Raw genomic sequence first — 16360 nt, 5'->3', positions numbered from 1 at the left:
ACAATCTGATTCGTTATTGAACGATAGTCTCATGAGAAGATCTCGATTGGTCAAACGGCATGTCACGTGTTCCACGGGGGCGTTGACGTTAAGGGTGGGAAACCGTTAAACGCTGCCGTTTCAAACACAAATTGCGGCCGCCTATTGGCTGAGCTGCTGGTCACGTGGGGAGGACAGTGGACAACTTTTCCAGGGGGGCGTGGAATAAAATGAGGCGTGGCCAATACTCGCGCATGCGCAGTGCGGCAGTAGCCGTGCCGTTCGAACATGTGCGACAATGGCCGAGGTGATGGCAACAGCAGCAGCAGGAACAACGGCAGCAGACGAGACAGAGGAGACAGGGGGAACCGCAGCGGCTCGGCGGCCACACCTACCGCCGTCGATCCTCCTCTCGTCGCGTCGTCGTCGCCGCCGCCGCCGCCAAGTTCACCCATCGCGGCTCCCCGGCTGCCGGAGAGGCCTAACCGTGTCGAAGCCTGCGAGCGCTGCCCAGCAGGGCGTGCTTTGGCCGGCGGGGCGCTAGGCGATAATAGTTCGGCGGTCGTACCGGGACCGGGACGACCACACGGACGGGCTCAGGTGATGATGATGATGGTGGCGGTTGGAGGGGATTGGAGGCGAGAGAATTGAGTTTGAGGATGATGGCGAGGGGATGAATTGGCTTCTTCAATCGTTCGGGGAACGGTGGTGGTGTGGTTATAACAATCCCCATTGTGGTAGTCGTTATAACGCATATTCATTACCAGCGGCACGAGCAGCATCGGCGTTATCCTCCTCGTCAACAGCAGCGTCATCAGTATGGTTTCCGTAAAGGAGTCATCAGAGTACAGTACTTGAGTTAGAAGCATAATCATCGTCAACGGAAGCAGCGGTATTGTGATGACATCAGCGGCATCTAAACAATCGATCTTTAGTAATCGCCATCACAGCAGCATTAGAATTATAATTATAGCCACCGTCATGAGCATCATAATAATAACCATCGCAACCGTCCGCGTCAATACTCTAGTCATAATTGCCATATTCTCTGCATTGTAATGCGTTTCGGAAAGTTAACAAAACATACAAGGCACTTCTCAAACGTGTGGGCTCATGTCAAAGTTAAGCAAATCTAATAGCCCACTTATGCCTACCGTACTGGATTATAATACTGTACAGGGAAGAACGTGAGTCTTATATTACGGAGAAAATGGTACCGTAATAATCGTTAACGCAATTGGCGCACTCGCACGATCGTCAACTTGATATGAACCGGCCCTGCTACCCTCTTCCCCCCCCCTTTACCAAACCCCACTGGCCAGAGAGATGAAGTATGGTTAAACTGACCGACACGGCTGAGCACACCTTAATCCAGTAGTGGACTGACATGTATGTGAATTGTGTTTTTTTATAATTATCAACATATTGACGATACAAAAGTGAGTTGTGACGAGTCGGGTGATTGGCAGCCGAAGAGGACTCGTCCGTGGAGATTGAGCGATAAGATCAGTTTGCGTGCAGGGAGTTTCTGAAATGGGTATGCCCACATTTAGTCGATCAGCGGATTGTGGGTGAGGGGGTAAAGTATAAGCACTCGCCTCTTCCAACCTGTGGCCAGCGTGGAAAAGTAGGCCATATACTCTTTAGAAGGGTCTTACGCTCCGTCTGCAGAGGTCCGTTTGCCAGCAGTATCATGAGCAATACATTGCAGGGCTGTACCATTACAAACGTGCATCTAATTTTGCGAGTGCACCAGAATCTGGGTTTTTTTCGGTGCGTATAAGTTGTATGTTATTGGTTTCGCGTCGCTTTTGCATCCATTAGAGACCACTACATTTGGATTGGTAAAAAAAAAGATAAGTTCTTGAATCGAATTGTAATGATGAATCATATCCCAAGTGAATTGATGAGATGAAACCAAAGCTGAACATTGCTCGTGCGCTTGCACACGAGTATGTGCTATAAATCTCCATATTATAAGCCACTTTGTTGAGCTATCATTTGTGACCAGGTCGCTAAAAATAAGCTTATAGCTTAAGGGACCTTTTTCCTGGTAAGATAAAAACAACATTGCTTTATCTGTATGCATTTTTAAAGTGATTTGTTTACATTTCCTATACTTTGCACTCCTATCGTGCTTTTGTATTGTTGTAACGTTCTGACCGGCCCCTACTGCACATCTGTGAAAATTAGTTTTGTAGCTCATCAGATTCCACCAGTATATACACAAATATTCTGAGTCTCTATCTGCCCCCTCCACCTCTTCCCCTTCACTGGTACAAGGAAAACGAGCGATTGCCCTGCTGGTGCCCGTCGTCCCGCACCTCGCACCAGCGCTCTCCGCTTCAGGAGGAGGGGAACGTGGCTGGAGGAGGAGCGGCAGTCGTTTCTCCCGTGTCCCATGTGTCGCCCGTTAAGATGGGAGGAGCTCCAAGGAGAGGGACCCGTCCGCACAGTGGTCAGGACCTTGATTGTCATTGTCAACCTTGGTGTATACATTGCTGGATGTAACAATCCACCCAGCTCCCAGTACATTAACTGATTTCATCGCTCCATCTTTGTCGGTGGATGTTCTCCGAGACGTGTTTCACCTGTGAATTTCTTTATTTAAGAATTGAGTCACATGACCTCTGTGATCTGATTGGAAATTGCCATCCCAGGTGCCCACTGCGGGGAGCTGCAATAGGGTAGGTTAATGTTTTGGCAGTGACAATAAGAAATTCTTTGGCATTGCCAGTGATAATTGTCCTCAAATTTCCTCCAGTGGATTGTGATCTTAAGAACCGTAGAATGGACAGACAAAAATACGGATATGAACCAGTGAGTGTGTTTGGAAATATTAATGTATTACGAATGTAAAGGAAACTGGCTAAATCCCCCATAGAAGGAAGTGTTTTAGTCGGCCTATATTCTACCGACTTGGGCCAGAAAAGTGGGGCTGGTGAGTGCAGAACCCTTGTCCTGGGACTCCCCCCACCCCCCCCATTCATTAACCCACACTGACCAGCTTGGTTAAGTATGGTGAGACAAAATGACAAAATACTCCCACAATCGATATGGTGTCAGGAGGTCGCTTTCCATTGGTGCATTTACAATGACATTAATTTTTTTTAAACCTTTATGCTGATGATACGGTTATTGTAAGAACCATTGGAAATGCACAACAGCAAATGATGGAGAACTTAATTCAGAGGGTTGCAAATTTGGGATCAAGATACACATGAGCAAAACAGAAGTTGCGTACATCAAGTTCGCTAAACACCAGAAAGTTTATTCTTTGGGTCTTTCGGTAAAGTCACGTAGATAGGTACAAATTAATAAAAATAATAACTTAAATAAAAAAACTACGATGTTTCGATCACAACACAAGTGATCGTCATCAGGGGGAACAAGGGGGAAAGCTGCTGAATGCAGACTGTTTTATAGGTTTCAAATGGGTGTAGTCCTAGGATCATGACCCTAGGGACTTACACCCATTTTAAACCTATAAAACAGTCTGCATTCAGCAGCTTTCCCCCTCCTGATGACGATCGCTTGGTGTTGTGATCGAAACGCCGTAGTTTTTTGTTTATTTTATATTTAATATTTTATTTGTACCTATCTACGTGACTTTACCGAAAGACCCAAAGAATATGAATTCCTGCAGTCACGAAAGCTTTAAGTCAAGTTTTAACCAGAGTTTCTGTCGGAGGGACAACTGGAAAACACATGTCAGTGCATATATACCTATGGCAGTTATTGTGTCGCACTTAGGCAGCCTCAAATGAGCAACTGGCGCAGTGTGTGTACACCAAAACTGAAACTTTTTATTATACCAAGTAAGGCCCACTGAGCTATATAGCTATTTTTAAAAAGTGACCTGGCCACAAATGATAGCTCACCGAAGTGGCTTATTGGGAATTGTATAGCAGCCAAATACTCTGAAAGCATTTTCATTCTAAATCTGGAGGCAAAATCCAGGAGGACCCAGAGAACAATCCAGATGACCATGGGGAGAACATGCAAACTCCAAATATACAATATTCAGGATCGAACCCATACTTTCCTGTATACCAGTTGAGGTAGTTAACATCTCGCCACTGTCACTCTCTCACCACATCGGCATCACGGAGACAAAGGCATCCAGCTGGGCATGTCATTGCCTACACTTCATGTGCCATGCCGGCATTAATAGGTGTTCGCCAACATCACTTGCCCCGACAGTCTGTTTAAAGATGATACGGGGGATGTTTTGTCTTCGTGTCGTACCCGTGCAGGTAAGGGCAGCGGCAAGCCACGGACTGCGCCGCTGCTTGTTTCCTCCGCACTGCGGTCACCCCAGGCCTCCGCTTCCGCCACCGCCGTCAAGTCGCCTTCTTCGCCAGTGGGAAATGGCCTGCCCTTCACTATCCGGTCTTACACGACGGTGGGGTCGCCAGCCGCTGCTGCTACAGCTACTATTGGCTCGCCAACGATGACGTCGCCGCTTGCTACCGCAGCAGCAGGGAACTCTCTCCCGCGGAATAACGTGGGAGGGAGGCGGAGAAACAGGGCGAAGAGGTAAGGGGGCCCCCGGGGTGCTGCCCTGAGACCTGTGATAATTTACAACGTAAAAGGTAAAGGTTCAGCCCTGCAATTGCTTGCTCGCACCACTGATGAAAGATGGCCCTCCACTAGAGGGTGCTCTAGAGAACCACTTGAATGAGGCTATTTGGTCTACTCTTCCATGCTGGCCTGATATCTTGAAAGAGGTATTGATTTAATCAGAATGTATAACTTAATCAGTGTTAGTAGGGTTTCCAAGATGTGACGGGACAGAAGGAAGTGTCATCAGTTTACTGTCTGAGAAGATTGAAACGTACACACCAAATAGAGATCCCCACGCCACCAGAGAGGCCCCACAGACTTCTGCAGAGCCCTCGCAGACTCCTGCAGAGCCCCCAAAGACTTCTGCAGAGCCCCTACAGACTCCTGCAGAGCCCCCGCAGACTCCTGCATAGCTCCCACAGACTCCTGCAGAGCCCCTACAGACTCCTGCAGAGCCCCCGCAGACTCCTGCAAAGCTCCCACAGACTTCTGCAGAGCCCCCGCAGACTCCTGCAAAGCTCCCACAGACTTCTGCAGAGCCCCACAGACTTCAGCAGAAACCCACCGGCTTACTACGCCACTGCTTCCCACGTGCACACCCACACAATTTACACATTTCGTTAATGCACATGCGTGTTGGTGTGTGCAAGCAGGCAGGACGCTGTGCTCGCTCACAATCGCAAGGTCACAGACTACTTTCCCGTCCGGCGAAGCCTACGACGGTGCAAGTCCCAGCTGCAGGTGCCTTTCTCTCTCTCCTCCCTATATAGCTCTGTGTGAGTCTCTGGAGATGTGTGAATCAGTAGATCACGAAAAGTTTGGTTCTCCTCCCTAGTCTGTAGGTATCTTTGGTGATGTATGTGAGTCCCAGTGAATTTGAGCCTGTGGGTCTCTGTTACTCTGGGTCTGTGTTTGAGCCTGTCTCTTAGTTTGTGTGTAACGTATCATTCAATAAATTAGTAATGTATTTGTCTATATATATGTTCAACTTCTTTCAGACCATAAATAGCCAACTGTGCTAATCGGAGGTGCAATGTCTTCACCATGAACACTTTTTTTCCTGCATTTGTCATTGGGGTGGTAACGTGTCCCAGCTGTTGTGCGTTCGCCACTTGTTACTGAGGTTCACGGTTCGAATCTAGCGGCCAGTTACTACTGCGGGTGTATTAACCATAAATATACTACGCGCAGTGTTACGTTCAAGTTCCTCTGGCGTCATTCACAAGTGGGATCATTGTGTGCCAGCCTCATCGTCAAAATTATAAAAAAAATGTTTCATAAACTTGCAAATCTATTTTGATTATACATATCAACCATTGACTTAAAGGATTCGTGACTGCAGGAATTCATATTCTTTTCACAAGTGATATTTATTATTATTATTTTTCTATCTACGTGGCTTTTCCGAAAGACCCAAATAATATATCAACCATTGCCACCTGCTGCAAAAAACTTGGCAGGATCCTCCTGAAAAATAGTTTGGAGACTAGGCAAGTCCTTCGTGGGTAATGGGCATAATAAATCGATATGGATCATGGGTCAGGTGTGGTTCATATATTACTTTTAAACCAAGTGCATGGCTCTTGAACGTTGACCGCTTTACTTTTGACACAAGATGGGATGGTATATTTTGTGTTATCGGTCTCGTGTGTTCGTTTCCTCTCTCATTTGTATTGTCCGTATTTGCTGTCTCTTGTGCTGTCTCATTTGTATTGTTTCATTTGTTTTCTTGTATCGCCTGCCACATCTATTCTGCCTCATACATATAAATTGTTTTGTTTTTACCATTTTCTTCCATTTCTTTAATCTAGTTTGCATTGTCAATCCCTTAAGCTCTGTCTCGTTTGTATTGTCCTCGTTTGATCTGCATCAATCATTTAATTGCGTTTGTCATTTCACAGACGGAGGAGCAAATTAAAATTGACGACGCGATTCTGTGTGGAAAAGAGGAAGGCCTGGAGGTGCGTGCTAACTTAAGAGTACTTGTTCCAACAGCCCCGATGGCTAAATTGGGAATCTTTGTCATTGTTTGTGCATGCTTGTGTATACGTGCATCTGTGTGTCTGTTTGGGTGGGGAGCGGTAGTGTCGTTTTTGAGGCTGTGCTACGAACCTGGCGACCCAAGTTCGATTACCGCTCACAGCCTACACCAGTGAACAAATATCTGAACGAGTCCTGGGCCTCCCCTCGGTTGACTCGACCTCCAATGAGTACCTGGTGTAATGTGTACACATCGCCACTCGGGACACAGGCTGCTGGGCATGGTGCTGGCCACCCACCCCCTTGCGGGTCATGCAGGCTTTCAGCACTTGCCCCAAAAGTCTCTTAAGGCTGTATGGGGGATCTTTGTCTTTGGGGGAATCTTGTTTTTATTTTTCCATTGATAAAACGCGGCGAACGATTGCAGACCCTTCTGAATATGACAAGCATCGCTGCATCTTTGTGGAAAACTAACTGACGTCACTCGCAATTAATGCATAGATAGCCCCGAGCTCTGGCGCTGCATGGCCCCTAAGCAGATTCAGATGAAGTCAGTGAATCACAGTTTGGTTCCGGCTCTAAATGGCCAATGGAAAACCACCCGTACTGTGAGGGGGGCCCCGCTTTACCCCCCTTCCCACCCCGCTGGCTCTGCTGCGATGGTGCCAGTGTAAAATGGTTGTTTGTCTCTGTGTGCGTGATCAGGTGCGGGAGGTGCTGGGTAAGGGCCGTGGCGTGTTCGCCACCCGCTCGTTTGGACGGGGAGACTTTGTGGTCGAGTACTCGGGGGAACTCATCGGACTGACTGAAGCAAAGACGCGCGAAGTGAACTATGCCCGGGACCCCGATAAGGGCTGCTACATGTATTACTTCTGCTACCTCAACAAGACCTACTGGTGAGTGCGGAGTGCGTGGGGTGCCAGTTATCGCTTGGGGCGTGCCCTTTGATTGTTCAACATCTCGCCGCGCTGGCGAGATGTTACGAGATGTTAAATACCTCGCCTGGTATACAGGAGATTGTGGGTTCTATTCCTACCCTGACGATACCTGTATATTTGGAGTTTGCATGTTTCTTTACCTGTGGTCGTGAGGAGTTTTCTCCAGCTCCTCCAGTTTTTCCCTCCACATTTAGAATCCACATGCGTTTAGAGTATTTGGCTGTTATAAATTTCCACACGATCATAAGCCACTTTGTTGAGCTATCACATGTGGCCAGGTCGCTTCTGAAAAAGCTATATAGCTCAGTGGACCTTACCGGGTGAAATAAAAATAGTTCATAGTTTTGAGATGAGATGTGGCGTAAGGCATTTATGCAAGTGCCGTAGGAATGCAAAGCTCGTCATTATTGTTTGTAACTTGTCGTTGTCGTCGTTAGTGTCGACGCCACAGCCGAGTCTGGCCGCCTGGGCCGCCTCTTGAACCACAGCAAGATGGGTAACTGCAGGACCAAGCTACACCTGGTTTGCTGCGGGGAGGGGGGCAGCCCGGAGAGGGGTCGCGGCGGCGTGCCCCGCCTCATCCTGGTGGCGTCGCGGAACATCGGCCTGGGCGAGGAGCTCATGTACGACTACGGCGATCGCAGCCGCGAGGCGCTCAACGCTCACCCCTGGCTTAAGAGCTAGCGGGGGGGGGGGGGGTGGATGGGAGGGGAAGAGTGAACGGGTGAGTGAGTGACAGGGTTTGTGGACGGATGAGTGAGCAGGTGAGTGAATGCTCAGTGCTCACCTGTGGTTAAAGAGCTAGTGGTGGGGGGGTAGGAGGGGGAGAGTGAGCGCGTGAGTGACTGGCGAGTGAGTGTGCAACGCTCGCCCCTGGTTGAAGAGCTAGCGGCGGGAAGTTAGTGGGTTGGTGGGTGGATTCGAGGGAGAGTGAACGGGTGAGTCAGTGGTGAGTCAGCGCCTTGTATACAGGTCGTGGGTTTGATCCCACAACCTCAGGGCTCACCCTTGACTCAAGAGCTAGCAGGGGCAGGGGGAGAGTGGGTAGTTGATTGGACAGGTGACTGGGTAACAGTGGGTGGATAAGTGAATGGGTCAGTGTGAAAGGGGCGGATGAGTGGGTTGTGTGGTTGAGTAGGTAACTGAATGGGTCGGTGGGTAGATGGATTAGTGAGTTGGTGGATGAGTGAGTGGGTCAGTAAGTAGCGGGGTAAGTGAGAGTGAGCAGGTAAATCTGTTGAAGTGAGCAAGGGAGCAATAGGGTAAATGGGAGTGGCCACAAGTGAGGGCAATTCATGCTCACCCTTGTCTCATGGACTAGCAGGTGAGTGGAAGGGTGGGTTCGTGGGCGAGGCCAGTGAATGGATGATTGAGTGTAAGTGTACGTTTCTGTGAATATTAAACGCACAATGAATTTACATTTTAAACATTACAACTTGCTGTTGAACGTAACACACTGCACACCACGGTCGCATATGCATTGTTGGCAAGATACAGTCAACTACACATCACATGTGTACGTCGCAACAGCAGCAACAGATGCCATTCTTCACGAAAGGACGGTGACATCTCCACGGTGCTTGTGCCATGCTATGTGCACATTGAGGCTATCACGTGTAGTGTCGAAAACTTGCTGGCAGGAGGTGATGTCGGGGTTGACTGAGATGACTGGCAGATGCTACCACCTGTCCACACTATGCCATGAAGACCAAGATCTCCCATTTTGCCTTAGCAGACTGTTGGGGCAAGTGCTATTTGCGAACACCTATTAAGGCCAACAGCACACTAGGGGGTGGGTTGCTAACACCACTCTGCCACCTTTGTCTCCTCGGTGCTGATCTTTACACATTGCACAAGGCAATCGTACAAAGGCTGAGTCGATCTAGGGGAGTCCCACGACCGGTTTAGATGTTCGTCACTGACCTTTGATTAGCAAGGTCTCGTGTATGGTGTGAAAGATGTTCAACATACATGTTAGCTGTGAGCAGGATTCGGACTTGGGTCTCCAGGTTGGGATCACGGCATGCTAATCACTGCGCCACCACTCCACTAGGCCGCACCTGCACACGTTGACCCCATCATACTCGGATGTGTCTTAACAGATGTGCTCAGCTGTGAGTGGCGGGCACGGTTGTGCGATTCTATGACCTCCTCCCAAGCCTTTGGGTCACTTGAGGATTGCGACGCAATATTGTTTAATATACGCGATGATGCCCGGGTTGCACGGACGGCCAAACTCAAGTCGACGCAAGTTGGTTACGAAAAATTGTAGCATAGATGGTCACTGATCGGTCACCAATGTTTGCAACAAATCGCTACGTGAAATTTCGTCCGGCACTCATTAATATATACACATTACTGGACATCTGTGAATAAAGCTTCATAGCTCATTAGATTCCTCCAGTCTAAATAAATATTCTTATTGTATCAGTTTCACTGTCAGGCGTATCATGCATTCGTCTACGGAGTGGGTGGGGAAAGTGCTGTCTGGTGTGGACCACTGGGGAAACAAAGGTGGCTGGGTGTGTCTTTAGCCATACCGCCTCAAGTGCCATACAATCCTTAATAGGTGCTCGCTAGCAGCGCTCGTTACAACAGTTTGTATGGCTATAACGAAGGTATTTGTGTACTCTGCGTGGACCAGATGTCGCTTGAAGGGATCTCGGAGGTCGTTCTCAACACGAAGGGATGCTCTGCGAGTAATCCCCAATGGAATTCTTCGTTTTATTACATGCCATTTAGCACAATGGATGTACAATTGCGGAGAAAATTGCAATCTTAAAAGTGACATTTCCTAGAATTTACACGTTTTGAAGGCGTTATCGTGTGAATTGGGGATGCATTTTTGCTCGGACCCCAACAGCCTTGTTTCTGAGCTTTTGGGAATTCGGGGCAGCCCATGAAGCGATATTGATACTGACGATTTGTACCCAGGTCCAAAGTGGCAGCCCAGCTCGATTTGACAAGAACGGGCACGGAAACTCCGTAGCTGGATGGCGGCAGCTTGTGTCTTGAGGAAACGTGGTTTCCAAGTATAAGGTCCAAAAATTGTCTTGCATATGGCTGGGGGGTAGGGAGTTGACTATATACCCCTTTGCCCCCACTCTCACAACCCCTTCAAGCAAAGGGGGGTTTGGGGCTGCAGGGGGTGGGAAGGTGCTTTTTCTCGGAACTCCCAAGGGGAGTGGAATCGGTAGTTTTGCTTATCGCCTCATTTGCTTGAACGTACATTTATGCCGACACAAGGTATTTTTCCACTGCACGATCCGAGCCACGCCGGACTTGTATCGAGCCAGCCCGGCTGGTGTGACTGGTTCCCCCCCCCCCCCCCCATTGCATAAAATATTATCTGTGTCGATGACGCCACACGCAGTGAAGGAGTCGAGGTGCGTGCGGGTTTATGACGCGTCTGTTGCACGCAACGAACGCGGCATGAGCCCCTGGTCCTGCTTGGCTACAGCCAGATGTAGTTGTCTTGACGGATATCCACGGTTTGGTTTCCAGCTCGGCTTTGGGGAAACAGCCAGTGGAAAATAACCTGATCCAGGCTCTGCTCGGACGTGTTGGTGGAAAGTGGCTGTGTTTGCTAACGTTCCAGGAACAACTACCTGAACTCTGTGATAAGTTATGGGATTTTGCGTTTTTGAAGCCACCGCGTTATTGTTGCGATTTGTAAAGCTTGCGATCACGTGTGAATGATGCAGCAATGGTTTTAAATCCTGCAGCTACTCGAGGCACTAGGTTTTCCACAATGGCCAAAATAATAAGATTTCCAGGAATGAATCTCAACGCAAAGATGGGGGATGGAGGGTGAATATATAATTGTAATAGGTTCTACTCGTTGCTAAGATTGAAATGATTTGTATGTTTTTAAGTAATACCTCTGGTGGCTGCAAGGGTAAGGGGAATTCTCTTCAGACAAACGTATAAGAGTGCAGCCCTCTGTCAATCCACTGCTGGATGAAAGCGTTGCTATTCCGCATAATTCAAAGTGGTAATTTGGTCATATCTCTCCATGCTGGTCCGTGCAGTTAGTAAAGGGGGTTGGTGAGGACAGAACCGCGAATTAAACTAACTCGCCGCCAATGGTCGCTGTGATTGTGAATCTAAACCCAGGTGCCCAGGTTGGTGGTGCGGTGCGCTACACCACCACCACTCTGCCCATTGACAGTTTATGAATGCATGCGATGTCACTATCGTGCTGCCGCGGTCTAAATGGTTGACACAACAGACTTGCAATCCAGAGGCGGATGGTTTGATTTGATCTCCCGGTGCAGCAGTTGAAATAATTGTGAAAGTATTCTAAATAAATCCCCCCCAACCGTATCTTTGCTGTCCGCCAAGTAGTATAAGTGGGTACACCACAGTCAACCAGTAGGTGTCCTGTGTGGTGGGGTAAATTGTGGGTACAGTGATCTCTTCGAAGACGTCTGGCAATGTGTAGGGTCGGCGGAGCTCCCTCTCGCGATGGCTCCTGCCAGCAGTGTTGTGAGCAAGTACTTTTAGGGCTGCATCTTTTATCATATGAGTCTTGGTAGTTATAATATTTGATAATGATGCGTGGTTTTGGTCGTACGTGTGAGTCCAGACCATCGGTGCACCCACGACACTTGCCAGGAAGTTCGTTTTATCTAAATGAAGATTTAACTTCCCAAACGTGCTTTGATTATATATAATACTCTTTCAGCGTCGTGGAGATAATGAATTACTAAAATTACCCTAACTTTCTCATATATTGCTCTTAACGTAAACAAATAAACGTGTTTCGTAAACAACCCGACCGGTTGCACGGCATCCATTAGATCAGTAGCGTTGGTTCATTCCAAGCAAACTCTGGTAGTGTTTGCGACTGAACATTTGGCAGTTTACCAGCGTTGGTTCCAGCAAGCCTTACTGCTGATGAGATATTGCAATGTTGAAACCGGCCCAGAGTTTGCTTGTATTGAACCAATGCTGCTGATACGATGCACTCCCGGAAGGCCGTGTGGCCGATGGGTTGTGTAAAAGTTGTTTTTGTTACGTGGAGAGACCGATGTGGGAAAAGGGCGTATTTTATTTTGAGACGTATTTTAAAGCGTTAAGTGTTCAGCACGACAGCTTTTTTTTCATTAGGGTTGTTAACGTGTTTTAATTCAATGTTACAGAATCGATTATAGATTCCAAAAGTTTATGATGATCGGATGATTGAATACGCTTTAGCCTTCAGTTAACATTGGAGGTGATTGTCGGGTGAACTTTGGGTCCCCGCTGTCAGTTCCCAAGCGCTTGGTTGACTGTATGCTCTCTTTTGTCTTATTAATAAGACATCCAACCGTGATATGAAATGTATTATCCGAAACCAATATTCGGCTTCGAGAGTATGACGTTTCCTATGTTACGTCACTTCTGTGCTAAACAATTACGTGGAAATTCTAAAGAATCCGACATTTTAAAATGGAACAAATCGGATTTCCACAATGTTCTATCCATAACTCATCCCGATTACATAATAAATGTGAAACAACTTCCCCTCAATCCACTGCTGGATAAAGGCCTTACCCCCACCTCGTGTCGGTCCTCTTGGGGCTTGTTTGACCATACTTCACAATGATCAGTGGGTTGGTGATGGTTGGTAAACCGATAATCAAGTTTTGGCATTATCAATGCTATCAATGTACAAAAATGGATATTAGCAATCCTATTTGTATTTCACATTACCTGGTTAACAACTTAATGCATTGTTTTGTTGGATTCTGCCATGGTGTAATGGCTTGTGTGCTAACTTGCAATTCAGAGGTCACTGGTTCGATCTTCAGGCGCGGCGGCAGAAACAATGGGGTACGTTTCTGAAATGACCCCCCACTGCCTCTGTCCACCATGTGATATAAAGGAGTACACCACAGATGTATGTATGTATTTGTACGTATGCATGGGGAGCGGAAGAGGTAGCGGTTCGCGCGCTACGCTCAGAACCTGGCGACCCGAGTTTGATTGCTGCTCACGGCCACTGCTAGTGACGATTATCTGAACCAGTTCTGGGCTTCCCCTAGGTCGACTTTGCGTCAAATGAGTACCTAGTGCGGTGTGTAAACGTCACTGGGGAGACAAAGGCGGACGAGCGTGGTGCTGGCCATCCACCCCTCGTGTGCGCCTTCATAGGTGCTCGTGAACAGCACTTGCCCCAACAGTCCGTTAAGGCTATACGGTATCTTTGTATGTTGAACTTCTTTCGCACCGTGCGTAGCCAACCATGCCAATCAGATAGTCATGTGGTGGGATAAAGTGTGAGTACTCCGATTTCTTCCAAGAAGTCTGGCCAGTGTGGAAGAGTAGGCAAATGTAGCACCTTCTAGAGGAGGTTCTCTGGTGTTTTCTCGTGGAGGCCCTTTTGCCAGCATTTGTGTGACCAAGCAAATGCAGGACTGGCTTTACCTACATTGAAAACTAATTTCTAAATTGAAAACTCATTTCCTTATAACTGCTTTTTTTAATGTAGTGTCCTTCCGCACCTCCGATTTGCACGGTTGGCTACGTACGGTGCGAAAGAAGTCCACCCATACATACTTGTTTATCAATAATTTGTATTATTACAACATAGATGCGACATTTAAAACAATTGCAAGCTAGTTCTTGAAAGCTGGGTTTCCTTAATGCTATTTCGTCTACGTGATGCAGTACAGCCTCGCATTTCTGATTCGTGGGCATTGAGGTATCGGCCAATATGTGAAAGTGTCTTATATGTGAACATCCATACGAAACGACAGTTACACCGTGCGCGAATAGGCTACTGTGACAAAATAAAACAACCTATTTTAAACGTGGAAAATTAATTCGCTGTTATTTAGCAGGACGCGAATGTATGCGAGATTAAGAATATATATACATAACTGCATGTGAAGAGGTCTGGTATCTTAACATCTAATAAAACACTGCACTGGGTGTGTGCGGTTAATTGGTCGTCGGATATGCGACGTACTACATATACACACGAGGTGATAATTTATGCTTTGGAATTCCACATGCTTTTGGTGAGTTTGTTAAAAGGACAGACCACCAGTTACTTTTTGCAAAGTAGTACCACGCATTTTATTGACCTTCGAAGGGACGATGATGATGGTGGTGCCTTGATTTGATCACTGACCAGCAGTTGAACTCGCTACCCGAGTGTGCGGTCAATTGCTTTCGCAACTGGTGGTGGGGGCAGGGATAAGTCAGAGGTCGGGGTTAGACTTGAACTGTGTCAGGATTTTCAAAACTCACAACAAACCTTCGCGTTTCGCTCATTACACCACGTTACACGCTGCACGTGCGTGATCATTGGTGAACAAATCCCAAGTGACGTAGAGTGCCGCGGATGCAAAGTGGAGATCGAGGTTGCGTGCGTGAGATCTTGTGTCCCACGTGACGTAGAGAATTCCGATAAAAAAAATAGAGATTGTGTGTACATGCCCCACAGTACATAGCTTTTATTATTCGTATCACGCTTGTTTACCCAGGAAGGCCTCTCGCGACTCTTGTTCAGGAGGGTCCTGCCAAGTTTTTGCAGCAGGGGGGGTGATTGCTTATGTATAATCCTAATTGAGTAATTTGCGGTCTTATTTTGTCGTTGCAAATTTGGACTGACGTCGGCACACAATGGCTGGTCGACACTTGCGAATGACGTCACGGAGTCAACGCGCACTGTGAAGCGGACGGCGCATATATTTCTTTTTATTACACACGCAATAATAATCATCAGGGCGTCCGCTGGATTGCAACTGTGAACCTATGCAACAGGCGACAGAACGCGCTATCTCGACGCCACGTCACCGCCGCCAGCTCTTGATTTCAACTTCTAAACCTTGTGCACACATTGCGTGTGCCCCACATGACGTTCAGAGATCGACAACTGAATTTAAATGGACGCGCTCTGTGCCACGTATGTGTTTAGCAAGCAAAAGGCGCGCGTGAAGTCCGTAACTTTGCATTAGAACGGGGAAGATTTGGTACGCCTGAAAAACGGTGGCGCTGTCCTGCTGCTGTTGGTGACGCGCGGAATGGATTTAGGGACAAAAAACCCCCTGCACTGACGGCATCGTCACAACCGTGGGGAGTCGTGGCTTCATTATGGCCGCTCTGCTCATGTATTCAATGGTGCTCTGGCCCACATTTGCCTGCTGAGGTTGAGTAACTTGTAACTAAATGATCACAGCGCGTGTCTGTCCGTCTGCCTGTGCTTAAGAGACCAGATGGGATCGAGATACGAAGCTGGGTGTTGTTTCCTCACGTTTGATAATAAATGTGGTGTTTTATATTTTTAAGTGGCTGGTGAGATTTTGTTCGTTAGTTTTGTTTGAGAATTTCTTTATCCCTTTCCTTCCCAGATTGTGCCACCAGTTATTAGTTTGGGGGGGGGGGAAATGCCGATATTACGGGATCAGCGGATAGTGCATTGTGGATGAATCGAGCTACCCGAGTTCGAGTCCTAGCCACAACTAACACCATGCAGTGGGTGAGGGATATCTGAACCGGTTTGAGGGCATCCGCCCCTTCAATCGGCACATTGACGAGCGTGGTGAAGTATTGTCACAAACCCCTATGATTGACGTAGTGCTGAAAGGCCCTCATCCAGTAGTGGATCGACACGAGCTGTAAGCTATCGACAGTATATCTGGGATAATTTGCCTCCTTTTCATAGTTGAATCCCAATTTACCATTTTCCTGTTTGAATAACTGTTAAACACACTGATAACTCTGGGTGGTTTTATTAGTTTATTAATATTTAGCCTTGAAGCATCTGTGGTATGACGGTTAGCACACTGGACTTGCAACCCAGAGGTCACCGGTTCGATTTGTGGCGCGATGGTTGAAACGATGGTACAAGTTTATGAAATCCCCTCCCACCCACTCGCCTCTGTCCACCCATCATTTCACCCAGC

General features: G+C 47.6%; 1 protein-coding gene across 3 annotated transcripts; it reads left to right on the top strand.

Annotated features, from left to right (window-relative positions):
- The first annotated feature begins 239 nt into the window (after positions 1–239).
- On the top strand, positions 240–15738 carry KMT5A (lysine methyltransferase 5A). 3 transcript variants are annotated; one of them, XR_013639367.1, is made up of 8 exons: positions 240–579; positions 2263–2437; positions 4236–4518; positions 5196–5286; positions 6447–6506; positions 7231–7421; positions 7901–8601; positions 8692–15738. XR_013639367.1 is itself a non-coding variant. In XM_078869232.1 (7 exons), exons 1-7 carry the CDS (start codon positions 268–270, stop codon positions 8145–8147), a joined length of 1356 nt encoding a protein of 451 aa, XP_078725358.1. In that variant the 5' UTR covers positions 240–267; the 3' UTR covers positions 8148–15738. The 3 variants fall into 3 exon arrangements, 2 of the variants coding, with proteins under 2 accessions (XP_078725358.1, XP_078725357.1); XM_078869232.1 differs by having other exon boundaries at positions 5199–5286; positions 7901–15738; XM_078869231.1 differs by having other exon boundaries at positions 7901–15738.
- Positions 15739–16360: the final 622 nt, after the last annotated feature.

This window comes from Lampetra fluviatilis, chromosome 27 (assembly GCF_964198595.1).
Source record: "Lampetra fluviatilis chromosome 27, kcLamFluv1.1, whole genome shotgun sequence".
NCBI classification, from domain to species: Eukaryota; Metazoa; Chordata; class Hyperoartia; order Petromyzontiformes; family Petromyzontidae; genus Lampetra; species Lampetra fluviatilis.
This window is presented reverse-complemented; position numbering and strand designations above follow the sequence as displayed.